Source organism: Hippopotamus amphibius, chromosome 6, assembly GCF_030028045.1.
Source record: "Hippopotamus amphibius kiboko isolate mHipAmp2 chromosome 6, mHipAmp2.hap2, whole genome shotgun sequence".
In the NCBI taxonomy this organism is placed as follows: domain Eukaryota; kingdom Metazoa; phylum Chordata; class Mammalia; order Artiodactyla; family Hippopotamidae; genus Hippopotamus; species Hippopotamus amphibius.
In genome coordinates, this window is record NC_080191.1 from 35,250,825 (window position 1) to 35,268,589 (window position 17,765).

At 33.5% G+C, this 17,765-nt stretch overlaps 1 protein-coding gene across 2 annotated transcripts in view; it reads right to left on the reverse strand.

Moving 5' to 3' along the window:
• The window catches only part of PTPRK (protein tyrosine phosphatase receptor type K), a 535,150-nt gene that overhangs the window by 115,992 nt on the left and 401,393 nt on the right, over positions 1-17,765 (reverse strand). For both annotated transcript variants that reach the window (XM_057738295.1, XM_057738294.1), the window contains exons 8-10: positions 9,090-9,392; positions 1,309-1,418; positions 54-255 (exon numbers count right to left, since the gene is read on the reverse strand). In XM_057738295.1, coding sequence (XP_057594278.1) covers positions 54-255; positions 1,309-1,418; positions 9,090-9,392 — 615 coding nt within the window. The remainder of the gene's footprint in view (positions 1-53; positions 256-1,308; positions 1,419-9,089; positions 9,393-17,765) is intronic.

The window sequence follows — 17,765 nt, forward strand, 5'->3', positions numbered from 1 at the left end:
CTAGGATATGCTATTACAAACCAATTCTGTTTGCACTGTATTCATTTGCATACCTGAGATATTGGTGGTCACATTGATGGCTGTGGCTGGCCCAAAGCCTTTGACTGTGCTGGCTCTTATGAAAAACTGGTAGGTGGTTCCAGGATGGAGATGCATGAAGACATGGTGTGTACTGTTCCATAAATTTGATACAGTCTGGGGAGGTCCAGCCACTGGAACTGCAGGATCAAATGATCTTATGCTGCTGTAACTGACCTGTTTTAAGAAATACATTTCCTACTATATATCCAATATAAGTCATAATTCATTCTCAATAAACCCCCTTTAAATAAGATAGAATTCAAGGGCATCTGTGTGGAATGAATCACATTTTTTTTCACTTCCTTCTCATTTTTATATGGTTATTTCATTGTCATTCTGTATCTACTGTCTGTCTATTTATCTATTCATCTACAGATAAATCTAGAGTTATCTGACAGCATCAATATACATCTATTTTCTTCCATCAAAAGATAAATCAATATACTTAAATATGAATATATGTGTGTTTGTGTGTGTGTGCATATATATATAAAGTCTAACGGTCATATAATGCATGTGAATATAATGCATATGAAACACAGAAAGTCCCACCAAATCTGAACCAAGAAGAAATAGATAATCTGAACAGACCCATCACTAGACATGAAATAGAATAGTGTAATAAACTCCCTGCAAACAAAACTCCCCATTCCCATGATGCACTCTGTTGCCACTAGAAAGTGTTTTATGTATAATCAACAATGACTACTCAGGAACAGAACTACACATGTGTGCAATTAAAATGATGCTTCCTTTTCTTCTTTTCAGGTTCTCATATTTAAAAATAAGATAATGTTTTATATTCAAAGTTGAGATGGAGCTCTGGAATAGTCAGGTTTACAATACATTTTGCTTTTTAGGTTTTTCCCCCCTACTCTGAAACAACTGACATTCAATGCCCTCTCCTAAATCATAGAATGAAATATGAGTTTCTCAATTTTATAAAAATTTATTCTTTACAACCATCAGTAAGTCTGTCTGACAAGGCACATTCTACTTCTCTAAAACAACAACATTTACTTAAGAATTTGAAGATTCTAGGTGCCATACAATATTTGTTTTGATGCTTAATTTTGGTATCAAGGAATTTATAAATTAAAACAGAGGAGAACTAATATTGATTTTAATCCCCTCTCACTGACTTCTTTTCCATTATTTCCCTCTAATATTTTCCTTTACTCTCCACTTCAATCCACATTTCAATAAACTTCCTTATTCTCCCAGTACCTCATATTGAGTGATGATTCCATTTGGATCCAAAGGCTCTTTCCAGTTCAAGAAGATCTTATTTTCAAAGGATGTTCCTTGAAGAGAATTGACTGGTACAGGGCCAGGCACTACAGATAAATACATTTTTGGTTATAAGGATCCTTTTATCAGAAACAGAAAAAGTAAACATGTAAGCTAGATAAACAGGTTAAAACTAAATAAAATAAATAAAAATGTGTCCTTAAAAAGAAAATAAGCTGTATGACAAGTTTTTAATACATGGGACTACATGCGAATTTAAAGTAAATCTATAAGTTTCTAATGCAGATTATGTACAACTGCAAAGTTATTTTTATTCAAAAGAATATTCTATCACCTTAGAGAGCTGAATAAATTGTGTAGTCTAGTTTTCTCTGTTGTATAACTTTAATACATGAAGATCTCATTTGTAATTTGTTTTAAGAACAGAGCGTTCCCTGAAAGATTTCCCTGAAAGAGTTTTGAAGATTATTTTAAGCCCCTAAAGTGTCTCCATAAACAATATTCATAAAATAATAAATTATAATAATAATTAACACTCCTTAGACTCAAAGCCAAACCATATAGTACTGAATTGAAATGTTCATTAATAGTCAATCTGACTTTCATAGCTATACTTATTACATTTCTATAATTTAAAAAAAGAGCACCAATTATTACCATTTTTAAAAACTCTAAGATGAATAGGTTTAAAATCATTGCTTCAGTCTTTTAAAGGAAATTCCCATTTTATAACACTGGACTTGTTAAGAACTCAACAATCAGCATAACTAGTTTTGAAGTGTCTCCAGGTATGACAAGACTTGAGAAACCTTTCCAGTCCTTATTTGCAAATGTCATATAATCGACAATACCCAGTGGTAGCAATGAATGATGTGTCAGCTTCTATTGACAAAATACAAGATACTTTTGCTGTTGTGTATTTTCCTTTTATATATTTAATTTAAATACTCAGTTGCTATTTATTTACATAAATAACCAGTTTCTTGTCCTCATAATCCTTAAAAATATATCCTATCCATCGTACTTTGCTTAAAAATATGCTTTCTCTTGAAAATATCAACCCAAGATTGGGCAAATACGTTTTTTAATTAATACTTTTCCTTAATCTAACGTTTCAGTGAACTTCACACATGACACTATTTAGAAATGTAGTTTCAGAGTATACAGCAATTTTGTGAGGACTGAAATAAATTAAAAATCACTGGATCAAAGGAAATGCATTGCAATGTGGCCAGCGGCATCAAGAAATTCTGAATGATATGTCAAAAGAGTAAGATTTATTTCAATCCACAGGCAGACAATGAATGATGACATGACCTCTGGGACAGCCAACATAATTTGGCATATTAATAATGAATTCGTAAAGGAAAAAAATCACAGTAAACAGAAAAGATGCCAGGACTAAACTCCAGAAGATATGTTCATGCGTCTGACAGCTGAGGGCTTGGCGAAAAGTTAACCAAAGGTATCCACTTCCCTCGACCCCCAGGTCCACAGTATTGGCACAGGCTATGCAGTTACCAAGGCAGAGGGGTCATGATGGTCCCTGTGTGTAATCTGTGGCAAATGCTGAGGCTACCATGGGCATTAGTTTGTTTTCCAAGAGAGTACCTGTTGTTTCCATTCCACCCAAATTATATAAGCTTACAATTGTAATTAAGGGAAAGTATTCATTCACCTCCTAGAGGTTGGTTGTTGGGGGGAGGAAGAGGTAAAGCCCCAATTAGTGCGTAAACATTTATTTGATGGTATTATAATTACTACTTGTGTTCACCAAACACAACTTGACCAAAAAAATACTGTGAAATGGTATGGGTATGTTTCAAATTGTTCACAAATGAGGATAGTTTTATTTTTTTTAATTTATTTTGAAAAATTTTATTATTTGAAATCTATAGATGGTTTATTTTACTTTATTTTACTTTTTACTTTACGTTACTTTACTTTACTTTTTGGCCATGCCATACAGCATGGGGGATCTTATTTCCTTGACCAGGGATCGAATCCATGCCCATTGCATTGGGAGCTCGGAGTCTTAACCACTGGACCACCAGGGAAACCCCAAGGATAGTTTTAAGTGTTTATAAATTCTACATTGAGAGAAAGGTAGAATTAGAAAGTAGCCTTCCTGGAATTTGTGTATTTCCCCACTCTTCTTATACATGTACTACTTTGTAAACAGGATTCACTTCATACACTTATGGAAAAGTTTGTGGGAAAATTATAGCCAAGAGAGATCCACACTACTGATCTTGCACTGAGACCAGTATAGTGAATAAGAGAAAGAATTACACTTAGGTGAATTACAAAACACACACATAAAACATGTGGGGGAAAGGGGTGTGGGCACAAACTATATTCAGCAATTTTCTATGTTTGAAGGAAGACAATTCTACATACAGACAACATCTATATGTACATATGATTTGTGTAAATACAGCATAAAGTTAGACCATCAGCATGGCAGTCTTCATATTGCAAGAAACGTCTTCTCTCATTTCCACATCAACAATTTTTAACGGAGGTAGAATCCTGACTTTTATTCCCGTGCTTGTAATTTATTTGAGAGCTGTTTCACCTAATTTCTTTTTTTGCACATAAAAAGTCCCTTAAAATATAACTCTCAAAGTGAAAGAGAGGAAAATGAAATGTGGGTGGGGCAAGATTATATTAAATAAGCATTACAGCCTTTAAAATATAATAAATGTATATTTATTTAAAAATAGCTTTGTATTAGCCAAAAAGCATCCCCAAACCAGGTTTTTCTGCTGTGCTAACGTCACAATATTGATTTTTATGAATGCTAGAATAAAAAATGAAAACAAAATCTCATACAAAAAATTCTACCCATGCATTAAAAAAATGCATGCAATAAATTAAATATAAATTCTACCTTAGGGTTCTGGTGGGAAATCATTTAGCTTTGCTCTCATGATTTATGGATGTCCCCAAAATTCTTTCCATGAAATTATACTTTTATTAGATGGCTGATAATTTATTATTTTTCTATGTATATAGGGCAGCAATAATTTAGTAAGACTGACTTAGATCATCATAAGCCATCGATCTTCCCCAAATGGATTATGATTTAGATATTCCATTCCCCCCACCCCCCAATTCAGGACCACTGAGACATATCAAGTGCTCTATGTAGAAACTGGAGTTAATAAGAAACCGATTTGAAGACTGGCTTCTTTGCAAATACTTTATAGAAAGCTTGTACTTCAATCATTTAGTCTTATAGATAAAGCAAAAATAAAAAACAAAAACAAAAACCTTATAGTAGAAGGAATTACTTTGTGACTCTACTACCATGAAATAATAACATGCAACTCAATGTCATTACCAACAATAAAAAAATTCTGCAAAACAGAGGTTAAAAGAAAACAAGGGTAAGAAATAATATTGAAATTAGACCAAATAGTTAATGCCATTTTACTTTTACCAAAGTATTTCTGATGAAATAAATAGCACAGTCATGAGTTTGATCAATTTTATGACACAATTTAAATTTCCAAAGCAGTTCACTTCCTGATTAGCAATCTAGTAGTATGCGTACCCAAAAATACATGAAAAATTTTAATGCAATATGAGAAAAGATTATATAAGCCTGACTGCATTCTTTGGTTTGTGGAAAGAAAAGCAGACTAAAAACTCATCCCGAAGAATATTACCAAAATGAATTATATTGTTAGAGAATGATTGACTATAGAAGCACAAAACTCACATAACTGAGACTAACATTACCAATTAAGAAATCATGTGGGTTTTTTTTTTCAAATTTTAAGTGTAGGCAATAAAATATATGAGTACATTCTTATTACTAAAATCACGGGTTATAAAATGTATAGTGTACAATGAACAAATGGGACTTGGTCAAACTTAAAAGCTTTTGTACAGCAAAGGAAACCATTAACAAAAGTAAAAGACAACCTGCAGAATGGGAGAAAATATTTGCAAACAATGGAACCAAAAAGGGAGTTAATACCCAAATATACAAACAGCTCGTACAATTGAATGTCAAAAAAAAAAACCAAAAAAACAAAAAAACCTAAGAACCCAATCAACAAATGGGCAGAAGACCTAAATAGACATTTTTCCAAAGAAGACACGCAAATAGCCAACAGGCACATGAAAAGATGTTCGACATCCTCATCATTAGAGAAATTCAAATTAAACCCACAATGATGTATCACCTCACACTGGTCAGAATGGCCATCACCAAAAAGTCTACCAACTTTTTGCCAATGAAGCAAATGACAAAGGATTAATCTCCAAAACATACAAGCAGCTCATGCAGCTCAATATCAGAAAAACAAACAACCCAATGCAATTATGGGTGGAAGACCTAAATAGACATTTCTCCAAAGAAGACATACAGATGCCCAACAAACACATGAAAAGATGCTCAACATCACTAATCATTAGAGAAATGCAAATCAAAACTACAATGAGGTATCACCTCACACCGGTCAGAATGGCCATCATCAAAAAATCTAGAAACAATAAATGCTGGAGAGGATGTGTAGAAAAGGGAACCCTCCTACACTGTTAGTTTTTGAATGTAAATTGATACAGCCATTATGGAAAACAGTAAGGAAGTTCCTTAAAAAACTAAAAATAGAACTACCCATATGACCCAGCAATCCCACTACTGGGCATATACCCTGAGAAAACCATAATTCAAAAAGATACATGCACCCCAATGTTCACTGCAACACTATTTACAATGGCCAGGACATGGAAGCAACCTAAATGTCCACTGACAGATGAATGGATAAAGAAGATGTGGCACATATATACAATGGAATATTACTCAGCCATGAAAGGAATGAAACTGAATTATTTGTAGAGGTGGATGGACCTACAGTCTGTCATACAGACTGAAATAAGTCAGAAAGGGAAAAACAAATACCATATGCTAATGCATATATATGGAATCTAAAAAAACAGTACTGGTGAATCTAGTGGCAGGGCAAAAATAGAGACACAGACGTGGAGAACAGACTTGAGGACACAGGGGTGGAAGGGGGAGCTGGGACGAAGTGAGAGAGTAGCACTGACATATATACACTACCAAATATAAAATAGATGGCTAGTGCAAAGCTGCTGCATAGCATAGGGAGATCAACTCGATGCTTGGTGACGACCTAGAGGGGTGGGATGAGGAGGATGGGAGGGAGGCTGAAGAGGGAGGGGATAAGGGGATATATGTATAAATACAGCTGATTCACTCTGTCATACAGCAGAAACTAACACAACATTGTAAAGCAAACACATTCCAACAAAGATCTGAAGGATGGAAAAAAAAAGTCTACAAATAATAAATGCTGGAAAGGGTGTGGAGAGAAGAAAATCTCTGCACACTGCTTGTGGGAATGTAAATTGGTGCAGCCACTATGGAGAACAGTATGGAGGTCCCTAAAAAACTAAAACTAGAGCTACCATATGATTCAGCAATCCCACTTCTGGGTATATATCCAGAAAAGACAAAAACTCTAATTCAAAAAGATACATACTCCAATATTCATAGCAGCACTATTTACAATAGCCAAGACATGGAAACAACCCAAGTATCTACCAACAGACAAGTGGCTTAAGAAGGTCTGGGGTGTGTGTGTGTGTGTGTGTGTGTGTGTGTGTGTATAATAAAATATTACTCAGCCATAAAAAAGAATAAAATATTGCTATTTGCAGCAACATGGATGGACCTAGAGAATACTACACTTAGTGAGGTAAGCCAGACAGAGAAAGACACATACTATATGGTATCACTTATATGTGGAATCTAAAAACAAGGCAAATGAATCTATATACAAAAGAGAAACAGACTTACAGACATGAAACAAACTAATGGTTACCAAAGGGGATATGGAGGGAGGGAAGGATAAAGTAGGAGGATGGATGTATTTATTAGTGGGTACAAACTACTATACAAAAAGTAGATAAGCAACAAGTATTTACTGTATAGCACAGGGAATTGTATTCAATATTTTGAAATAAACTATAATGGAATATAATCTGGAAAAAAAAAACTGAATCATTTTGCTGTGCACCTGAAACTAACACAATGTTGTAAATCAACTATACTTAAAAATGTCTAGGATAATATAGAGATAATATTTATCCCACTTTATAAAATGAGACAGAGATTTTTCAGAGCTTTTGAATCCATGCTTAGACTTCCCCCTTTGATACTCTACCAATAAAACAACTACACTCAGCCATTTTTCTTTCATAAGCATTTGTTGTGGTGTGTGTGTGTGGGGGGGTAATACAAGTGTTTGTATGTTTATGTATTAAAGCAGGGCTTGTTCTTTAAAATGTTGTTTATGCTTTGATTAATTGCAAGTTCAAACATGATAGCCGAGGTGATTATGTTTTATGACCTCAAAGGTGACAAAAATATATTTATCATGAATAACTCAGGTTTGTTCTTTGAAATTTTAGGAATATGCATACTTTTAGGACAATATTGTTTCCTTGAAAGCCTGAGCTAAGTGAGGTTAAAGGCTTTGACTTCCCTTTATTACAACAAAAACAGCAGAACTATCCAAGATCATTTCCATTTTTCAGAGTAAGAAAGCTTGAAGTGATAAGGAGAATTTCTAGAAACTATGGTATATTGAGCTATCTCATCCTTGGTAGGCATCAAAATATACATCTGAGCCTGAAGTTCAGAACTTGAGGGACATTGGGAACACGCGGGTATGAAATACAGCCTGTTTTCTCAAACTCCAATAAAAATGCAGATGGAAGCTTAGAGATCATCTGATTTAAACTTTTCATATAGAGCTGAGAAATAGAGAACTAGAGGGATGAAAGGATTTGCTAAGGTTACAGAGTTATTAGAGCCAGGACCAAAAACTCATGATTCCTAACTCCCAGGTCAGATTTGCCTCCATTCACTACATAGCACCACCCCTGCATGCTTTCATTCATAAAAGGAAATTTTGCAAATGAAATATCTTACATTGGAGGAATACAGTGTCATTATTAGATGATCACTTTTATACATTTTTGTCTAGGATACATTTTTTCAAAATCAGAAAATGTATTCATATTCCATTAATGACATACTATAGTACATGTGTGCGTAATTTATAATATTAACATAAATGTTTCTTCCTATCACTTAATAATTTAGAAGTAATGCACATAGAAATTGGGCAAGTTATAATTCAATTACTTGTGTGGTAATAAAATGGGTAAAAGATGATAGCTTGCTAATATCTGATAAGGACTTTTATTTAGACTTCAAAATATAAACTTTGACCTTCTTTTATATTTATAATTACATAAAAGTACCTAAAAATAAATAGAGTAGGTAAACAATGCTGCTTTCAAATCTAAAGGAAATGAAAGCTATTACTATTGGTCTGTAAAATGCAAAAACTAAAATTTTAACTAAGTGCATTTCAGCAATAGGTAATCGATGTAGTGCCACAAATGGTGAAAATTATTTTTGAACATTTGATAAAAACTTTATTTAGTCTTTTAGTGTAGTTGCTACTTTTCTAACATTGTATAAAAACAGAAAACAGTAAAGGAACAGTTCATATAGTATTTGATGCTACCCTGAAGAATATTAAGGTTTTTGTTAAAGGCAAACTCTTTCCAAAGTTAACCCTGTTAAGAATATTTAGCACATTTCAGAGTCCAATTCAGTTTTGGGGACTATAGGCAAAAAATGTAAGCAAGTATATAATTCTTGTCATAAAGCTCCCCCCTTTAAAAATAAGGAAGTATGAGCATACCATCTTCATCAGTTTGAATAATCGTCTCTTCACTCTCCTTCCTGCCTTCTGGATTGGTTAGGATCATCTTGAGGCTGACGTTTGTATAAGGTGGCAGATGGTTCACAACATGCTGAGGGGCTTTGGGGTCCATGTCCAAACAGTCTGCCTTGCTCTCATTGTGACCACGGAAGTAATGGTAGCAGATAGTGACATTAAAAGTGTGGCAACGAGTGATGTTGTAACCCAAGGATTCCCAATCCACAGCAATGCGTCTTGCCTGTATCTCAGCAATCTTTAAAGTCTTTGGGGTTCGCATAGGTTCTGAAAAATAAATCAAAGATGCAGATAGCTGTCAACTTTACCATGAATAATCCTGAAAAAATACAACATTGAGCATGACATAGTATGTGTAAACCTAGGAAAATCTGGAAGTCATCGTTTATTCTCATTTTCTTTATATACTCGATCTTATTCTTGAAGGTTTCTGTCAGGGGCTATGATTTACCATTGGGAAAAGAAATGAAATGTAAAATGTCCACAATCCTTAGTACTCAGGAACATCGCAAAAAAATAAACAACCCGAAAAACAACCACAATGCTTTTACAGTTGTTTCTGCTGTTACTGCCCTATTCCTCATCTTTCTTTTGTCATTATTGAGCAAGTGAATTAGCTAATACATCATAATGGATAAGAGTCAACATGTTCTGCTCTATGATTTGTCATGTCACCAAGCTATGCTGTATACTAATTTGTCTAATTGTAACACTAAACTAGCATTTACAAAAATGACGCAGATATTAACATTTATTATTTCAATAATGATGTTGTTCATCAAAGCAGAAAAATATCTGAGAAAAATTGCAAGAACACGTGGATATTCACATTGTCATCTGTCCTTCTTGATCTCTTTTTGTCTGTCTCTAGGAAACACTCAGGTTTTACAATCCATTCAGTGTCACCCAAATCAAACTGGGAGGTGAATTTCCATTCAAGTGGAAAATGCTGGCAGAACTAAACACTCTGAAGACTGGAGTCCATCCATCACTGCTTCTCAAGTGTATACTTTTCTCATGCAAGACTAACTTTAATTGTCTAACTTAATCAAAATAATTACTCTATGAAAGTCATGGCCATGACAAAGTCTACACAGTAAACAAACCAATACACAGCAAAACTTTAATACACTGATTTGACAAAGAGATTAAAGTCAAGACCAAGGTCGAGGCCTTGTTGCTACCTCCATTAACTCCCTAGGGACTGTTAGTGTTCTTGAAAAGTAGAAATCAGTAAGGAAAAAGTGAAGAAAAATAAGGAATACAAAAAGCCCAATATGAGTATTTTTATAAATTTTCATTTTTGAGATTAAAATCTTAGTTGTGTAAAATTAATCAACATGGTGCACAGATGGCAAACCCAAATTGGGATTCCAGTTCAATGTATTTAATGTGCAATCTGAAATACACTCTGGTGGCCTCAAAACTATAAAAATACATATGTGTGTGTGTGTGTGTGTGTGTGTGTATAGGTATATATATATGCAAATTAATCTTTGGTAGAATCCAAAGTTTAGGTTTTAAATGTCTGTCTGCTGATCTTCCAATTGTTTACAATATCCAGTCCCCCGAATTTTACCACCTTTGTTTCAGTGTTAAGTAGGCTGGAAGAAAGATGTGTTTTTTTTTAATCATTTAAAAAATTTCTTTATATGTCCAGAGCTATGTTACCATTTTCTCTGCCAGGCACAAGAGTGAGGTGATGACATTTTCCTTTCCATCTAGTTAGACTGAAAACACGGTCTTTGGCACCACTGCCCACAAACTGGCTAGGCACTTATAGGTAGGATTATCCAAAAATTCCCAGATAAACTGTGACTTTGCTGCCTGTTAAGTAGCAATCAGGTACAACTGAGTGGCTATGCTGCAGTTAGTCCATAGTTTGTTCTAAAAGTGTCTAGAGTGAGAAAGTAAGATTTCCCCCGAAAATACCTGTTGCATATGAATGAAAACATCCCATACAGCAATAAGAGAAAGCACCAGTAAATATTTATTCCTCTGCTATAATTTTCTTAGGTCTAGTAGTTATACACCTGTTTTCATACATCTCTCATTTTGAATCTGACATCTTATCCCTTTATAAATTTCTTTTTTTCCAAGCGATCAGTCTCTCTCATACATCTTTTCATTTTATTCCACTATTCAATTTTCACTTACCCTGCATTCTAATACAACTTTAAAAGTCTAAGAAAAGCATAAAAGAAACTGAAGACACAAATGAAAGCTATTCAGTGCTCATGGATTGAAAAAAATCAATATTGTTAAAATGGCCATACTACCCAAAACAATCTACAGATTCAATGCAATCCCTATCAAAATTCCAATGGTATTTTTTTAAAGAAATAAAACAAATAATCTTAAAATTTGTATGGAATCACAAAAAAACCCCCAAATAGCCAAAGCAATCTTGAGAAAAAAGAACAAAGCTGGAGACATCATGCTCTCTCATTTCAAGCTATAGTACAAAGTTATAATTAAAACAGTATGATATTTGTATTAAAACAGACACATAGATCAATGGAACAGAATAGAGAGCCCAGAAATAAATGCACACATATCTGGTCAATCAATTTACGACAAAGGAGTCAAGAATACACAACAGGGAAAGAACTATCTCTTCAATAAATTGTGTTAGGAAAACTGGACAGTCATATGCAAAAGAATGAAACACAACCACTATCTTACACCACATACAAAAATTAACTCAAAATGGTTTAAAGATCTGAAAGTAAGACCTGAAACCATAAAACTCCTAGAAAAAAAACAAACAAATGTAGGAGGTAATAAGCTCCTTGACACAGGCATAGGCCATGATTTTTTTGGATTTGACACCAAAAGCGAAGGTAACAAAGCAAAACTAAATAAGTGGGACTACATCATACTAAAAAGCTTCTGCACAGCAAAGGAAACCATCAACAAAATGAAAAGGTGGAATGGGAGAAAATATTTGCAAATCATATATCTGATAAGTAGTTAATATCCAAAATATATGAAGAACTCCTACAACTCAATAGCAAAAGAGCCCAAACAAGGTGATTTAAAAAGGGGCACAAGATCCTAACAGACATTTTTCCAAAGACGACATACAGATGGTCAACAGGTACATGAAAAGATGTTCAACATCAGCAATAATCAAGGCAACGCAAACCAAAAGCATAAGATATTGCCTCACATCTCTCAGAATGGCTGTCATCAAAAGGACAAGAAATAACAAGTGCTGGTGATGATGTGAAGAAAAGGGACCCCTTGTGCACTGTTGGGAATGTAAATTGATGCAGCCACTATGGAAAACAGTATTAAGGTTCCTCAATTAAAAAAAGAACTACCATATGATTTAGCAATTCCACTTCTGGGTATTTATCTGAAGAAAATAAATACACTAACATGAAAAGATATATATACCCCCATGTTCACTGCAGCACTCTTTACAAGTGTCCATCAAGGGATGAATGAGTAAAGAAAATGTGTTTTACATAGACATATATATGTATATCTATGCATATATGCACATATACAATGGAATATTATTAAGCAATGAAAAATGAAATCTTGACATGTGCAACAACATGGATAGATTTCCAAGGTATTATGCTAAATGAAATAAGTCAGACAGAGAAAGGCAAATACCATATAATGTCTCTTATGTGTGGGGTTGTAAAAACAAAAACAAAAAATAACCAAAAAAATAAGATCATAGATTAGTTATAGAGAACAGATTGGCAGTTGCCAGAGGCAAGGGATGAGGGATCAGAGAAATGAGTAAAGGGGGTATAAATGTATTAAAAAATGAAATAAAAATTCAGAAAGAATCTATTTTACAGATGTATGACACAATTTCATTGGTAGGAGTGGAGGAAAATTTTACCTAAGCAACTGTGACAACGAATGGAAACTCTAAGACCAATAAACCCCCCCAAAACAAACAAAAAACAACAGAAAAAGTGGACATTCATAGGAATGGTTTAAAGTTTACACATGACTTTACGCTGAAGTCATCATAGAGAGACTATATTTCTGAACAGCAAATTTAGAGGCCTCTTTAAAAAAAAAAGAAATTAAAAAAGTAAAGTGTACATATGAATGTGAAAAAAGTGGAAATGCAAAGTGGTAAAAAAAAAAGCTACTTAACACTTCATGGACTAAAATCCTCTTCAGTTTGCCTGTCATATTACTGACTGCCTATTTACATTTTCTACCAAAGTAATCATAAAATAATTAAAAAAATAACTTCTTTATTTATAAAGTTAAATAATTATAAAAAATAAATAGAAATTTTCTTCTCCTAACTAATCTCATTATATCCAATTTCTTTTGCCTTCTGGCTTCCTTTATTCAACCCCTTTATGCAGCACTGAAAATCGGGAATGTATGTGCTATTCAATTTCTGCTAAGCTGCTGCAGCTAGCTGACTGCCTATTAGGACTGCTTGACATTCTGAATAGCCTTAGAGCAAGTCAAAGTTTGCAGGAACTTGATTTTTCTCTAGGCTTGGAAGAGCAAGAAGAGATGTAAATGTGTGCATACTGAGGGACTCAGTGTCAAAAACAGAAGTAACTCACTACCCCCTACTCATTTCATATTTGAAATTAAAAAAAAATTTAAAACAAAAGCATACTCAGACACTGTGAAAGACACAATAGCTCTATATCCTCATTTATTTTTAAAAGTTGACAAAAGCTATATTATGTACTGATAGTATGTAAAAAATACATAGAGTTCAATCTGAGAATTTTGTTTTTGTGTATTTAAATGCTGTTTATTTTGACACTAATATAAGTTAGATTTTAAAACTCTAATTTAAAATCTGGAAAAGGTAGATTTAGAAATCCTATATATATATGTGAATAAACCACAATCATAATATCAGCAGCCAATATTTTATTAATTGGCATAAAAAACAAAGATTTGTGAAAAGAAATAGCTTTCTAATAGGCTAAGAATCTTTCTACAAGGTCAATATGGTATTTAAAATTACATTTTCACAATAGCTTGAATAAATGCTGCAAAATGAATTGTTATTACTAAAATAGTGACTTAAAATATAATTTTACTGTCACCTGGGGCAATATTCAGAACCAACATACAAGGTAAACACACACACACACACACACACACACACAGAAACACATCTAAAGTCAAAATTCAATTATTTTGAGCTCTAAGGCAGCTGCAGTGATTCAGAGGAAGTCACTGTCTAATTACACTTATTCTTAATTAACATGTGCTTTATTTTTTTTCCAGTTTTTACTGAGGCTGGACATTCTCAGCTATATTTACGTATATGTTACACACAAATATACATGTTCATGCACATACATCTATGTGTATATTCACATATACATATATAAACACATATACACACATACAATAGGTACTCTACTGTGCAACACCTCTGAAGTCTGTCAGCTCTGACCTGGGCTGACAACCACGTGTGCACAGATTTTTTTTTATCAGGATATTAACAGTAGGGACTTGAGACCATTCTACTACCACGAAATCCATTCAAAGAAAATTCTATCAGAGAATTCAACATGAAAATTACTTAAATTCCTCACCCTGATCCATTATTCTTGTGTCTCACCAATAATTGCACTGTATTTCTGAGATATGAATTTATAAAAATTTTTTAACTTTTCAAATTGCAATTAACTTTTGTAGAATAAATGGAAGCAGAAGGATATTGCTCGGGACTCATTGTGTTATATAAAGCTGGGCATAAGTGCTGTTTTAAGGATTAAACAATTTAAAGAAATGACCTAGAGTGGTGAATGGCAAGTAGAGTTGGCACAGAAAGTAGTATTTATAACAATGTAGATCACCACAATGATGATAAAACAATGGGGATCACATTCATCGATGCACTATTCATTATGTGTTTTGAAATTTACTAAACGTTCTTCCTTCTTCCCAATTTGTTACTTTCTATTTTCAAATTTTTATAAGTATTCCATACATGTGTTTATAAAACAGTCCTCTTTCTCTCTCATTTTGCTTTTCAGGTAAAAGGAAATCTGGGAAAGAAACATGGAATTGAAAAAGTTGTGGGACAAAATTCTGGCAGAAACTTGGGAAGAAATATAGCAAGGGAATGATCTTCATGCAGCAAAGGATCATATTAAAACATTTTGAACAAGTCATCCATCTATTATGAAACAAAAATAGATTGCCTATTATATAGTATATGTGGAGGATTCTAAAGTGAATAAAACAGTAATAGACCTCAAGGAGCTTAATATTTATTTAGTAAAGATGATAAACTAAGAAAAAATATAAATAATTAAAACAGTATAAGTGGCATATGAATAGAATAAAATATTACAGGGATTCAAGAGAGAGAAACAACTTCCACCTGTCAAATGGAAGAGATATTTGCATTTGGTCCCAATGGGTAAGGCAAGAAGATCTATAGACACAGTTTGGATAAATAACACAAATGCAGAGGAAACAAGACCAATAAATACACAGAACACAATTGGAAAAAATATGTAATCCCATTTGGTTGCTGTACAAGTTATCTAATAGGAGATTACATAGGAAAAATTGGTTGGGAAAAGATTGGAAAAAGTCTGGATGTCAGGATAAGAGGTAACTTGATCTAACAGCCAATGGAAAGTGAGCAGGAAATTAACACACTCAATTAACTACTTTAGAAAAATTAACTTGGAGGTTGTGTCAAGTGTGCAGACACTGGAAGTGAAGAAATCCAAAGACTGCAATGTGTTAGGGGAGAATAAGGGGCCAAGAGGGGTGTGACTTCAGTAGACAAAGGTTTTACCTTTTCTGTCAAATGTTGATCAGACAAGTTTACTAACTTTTCCCATTCCATTCTTCCTTTTATTGTTTACCTATTTCTTAGTTGTTACAGTAAGAAAGGCCACATGAAACCCAGAAGAAATAAAAAGAAATAGCAGAAAAGTTACATATCAAATTTATGACCAGTAAAATACAATTAGCAGATAAATAAAGAAGTAACATATCACTGCTCTTACTTAAACTCTAAACAGATCCAGCATGGGATTTATGCTTGTAATAGTTTTTGTGTTAATTATTTAATACAACTTGATAGCATAAAATGAAGAACTGCTTAATAATTCTCTGAAGATTAAGAAAAATTAAGGCAACATGAGTAGACAGAACTTGTTGACTGAGTCACCTCTCAATAGCAAGATGATTTAATAAGTGGTTCTAGATAACAGATAAAAGGGAATTCAATTTTTGGTATTTGCTAAATAACCCGTGACATGACAGGTCAATATCCAGGTCCTTCTGCAGTGATAATCTCTGGTTATTCTGAAAGAGTTGTGAAAACAAAAGCTTTAGCAGCTACAAGAGAATCGAGGGCAGGGATCACATTTCCCTAGGATGAGTTTTTAGTGATAAAACTTATTATCCAGCTGTCAGTCAGAGAGAAATAGAAGATGTCCCAAAGCTCGTGCCAAGAAGAAAAGGAAGATCTTGTCAAAGATGTCACAAACTAAGAACACTGAAGCATGACAGGGAGTTTCGTGCTCCTGGCTGCCTTTTCATAAGAAATCTTAGAAGCTGACTGCAAAGCACAATTTCCATTCCATTTATCAAAACAAATACAAGGAAAGTGAGTTTCCTGACTGCCAGAGAAAATATTTGTTAGCGTAAAATAAAAAATAATTGGGATGAAATTTCTGAACAAATGTGAGTTGTTTTTGTTTTTGTTTTTTTTTAAAAAGGAAGAAAACATTGACATATCTTGGGGGAGGAAAAAAAATTTAAGTGCTTTGAAAGACATTGTCTTTACTTTTCTCTATTAATGCTTTGTGTTTTTATTCTTTTCCTGATGGTAATGGCTGAGGATAATCAAGGTTTTACACTGCACATCTTTTCAATCTTATAGCATCATTAGTCTTGCCAAAAATATTTCATCTATGCTCCCACGGGTCAAATTGAGTTAATGATAAGTTGGTGAGATGACTTGATTAGTACTGTAACATGAGGGAGCCTCAGGTCCAGGAATAATCACAAACCAACTGTCAGCTCTTTTGGCTTTCTGGCTGTGTTGCTGAAATGACATGCTTGGACTCAGGAGATATAGAATGAAGGGGTGCATGGCTCATTCAGCTCTCCTGCGGAGTCACAGAAATATTTACCCAGTACCATCAGAACAATGCTAAGTACATCATCAAATTAAACCAAAATATATCATCTTCACTGCTCTCAAAAGTCTGACTGAAGTTCATCAGATAATTCTAATAACATGTGCAACCTCTCTACAATAACGCTAAGGAAACTGATTTTCAAAAGAACACACTACAAAAGTGACATGGAAAAAAAGACAACTATTTTTTACAACAGATAAATCTTACTGAATGTCTTATTAAACCTAATTCTCAAAATATGGGGAGCTGAAAATTTGGGGACTCCAATGTTTTCCACTAAAATTTTTATTTAATAATATTAGACTGTGTTGGAAGAAACATGTAATTACAATCAGTGAATCCACTTCAATTCATTTCTGGTACTGCATATTCTGCTTATGTGTTATACTTTAAACAACACTTAAAAAATAAAACATTTTGTATAGCTAACCAACTATACTTGGATAAAATATAAAATAGAAAAAGAAAAGGCATATCCAAAAATTTACTGAATTAAAAAAGAGAATAA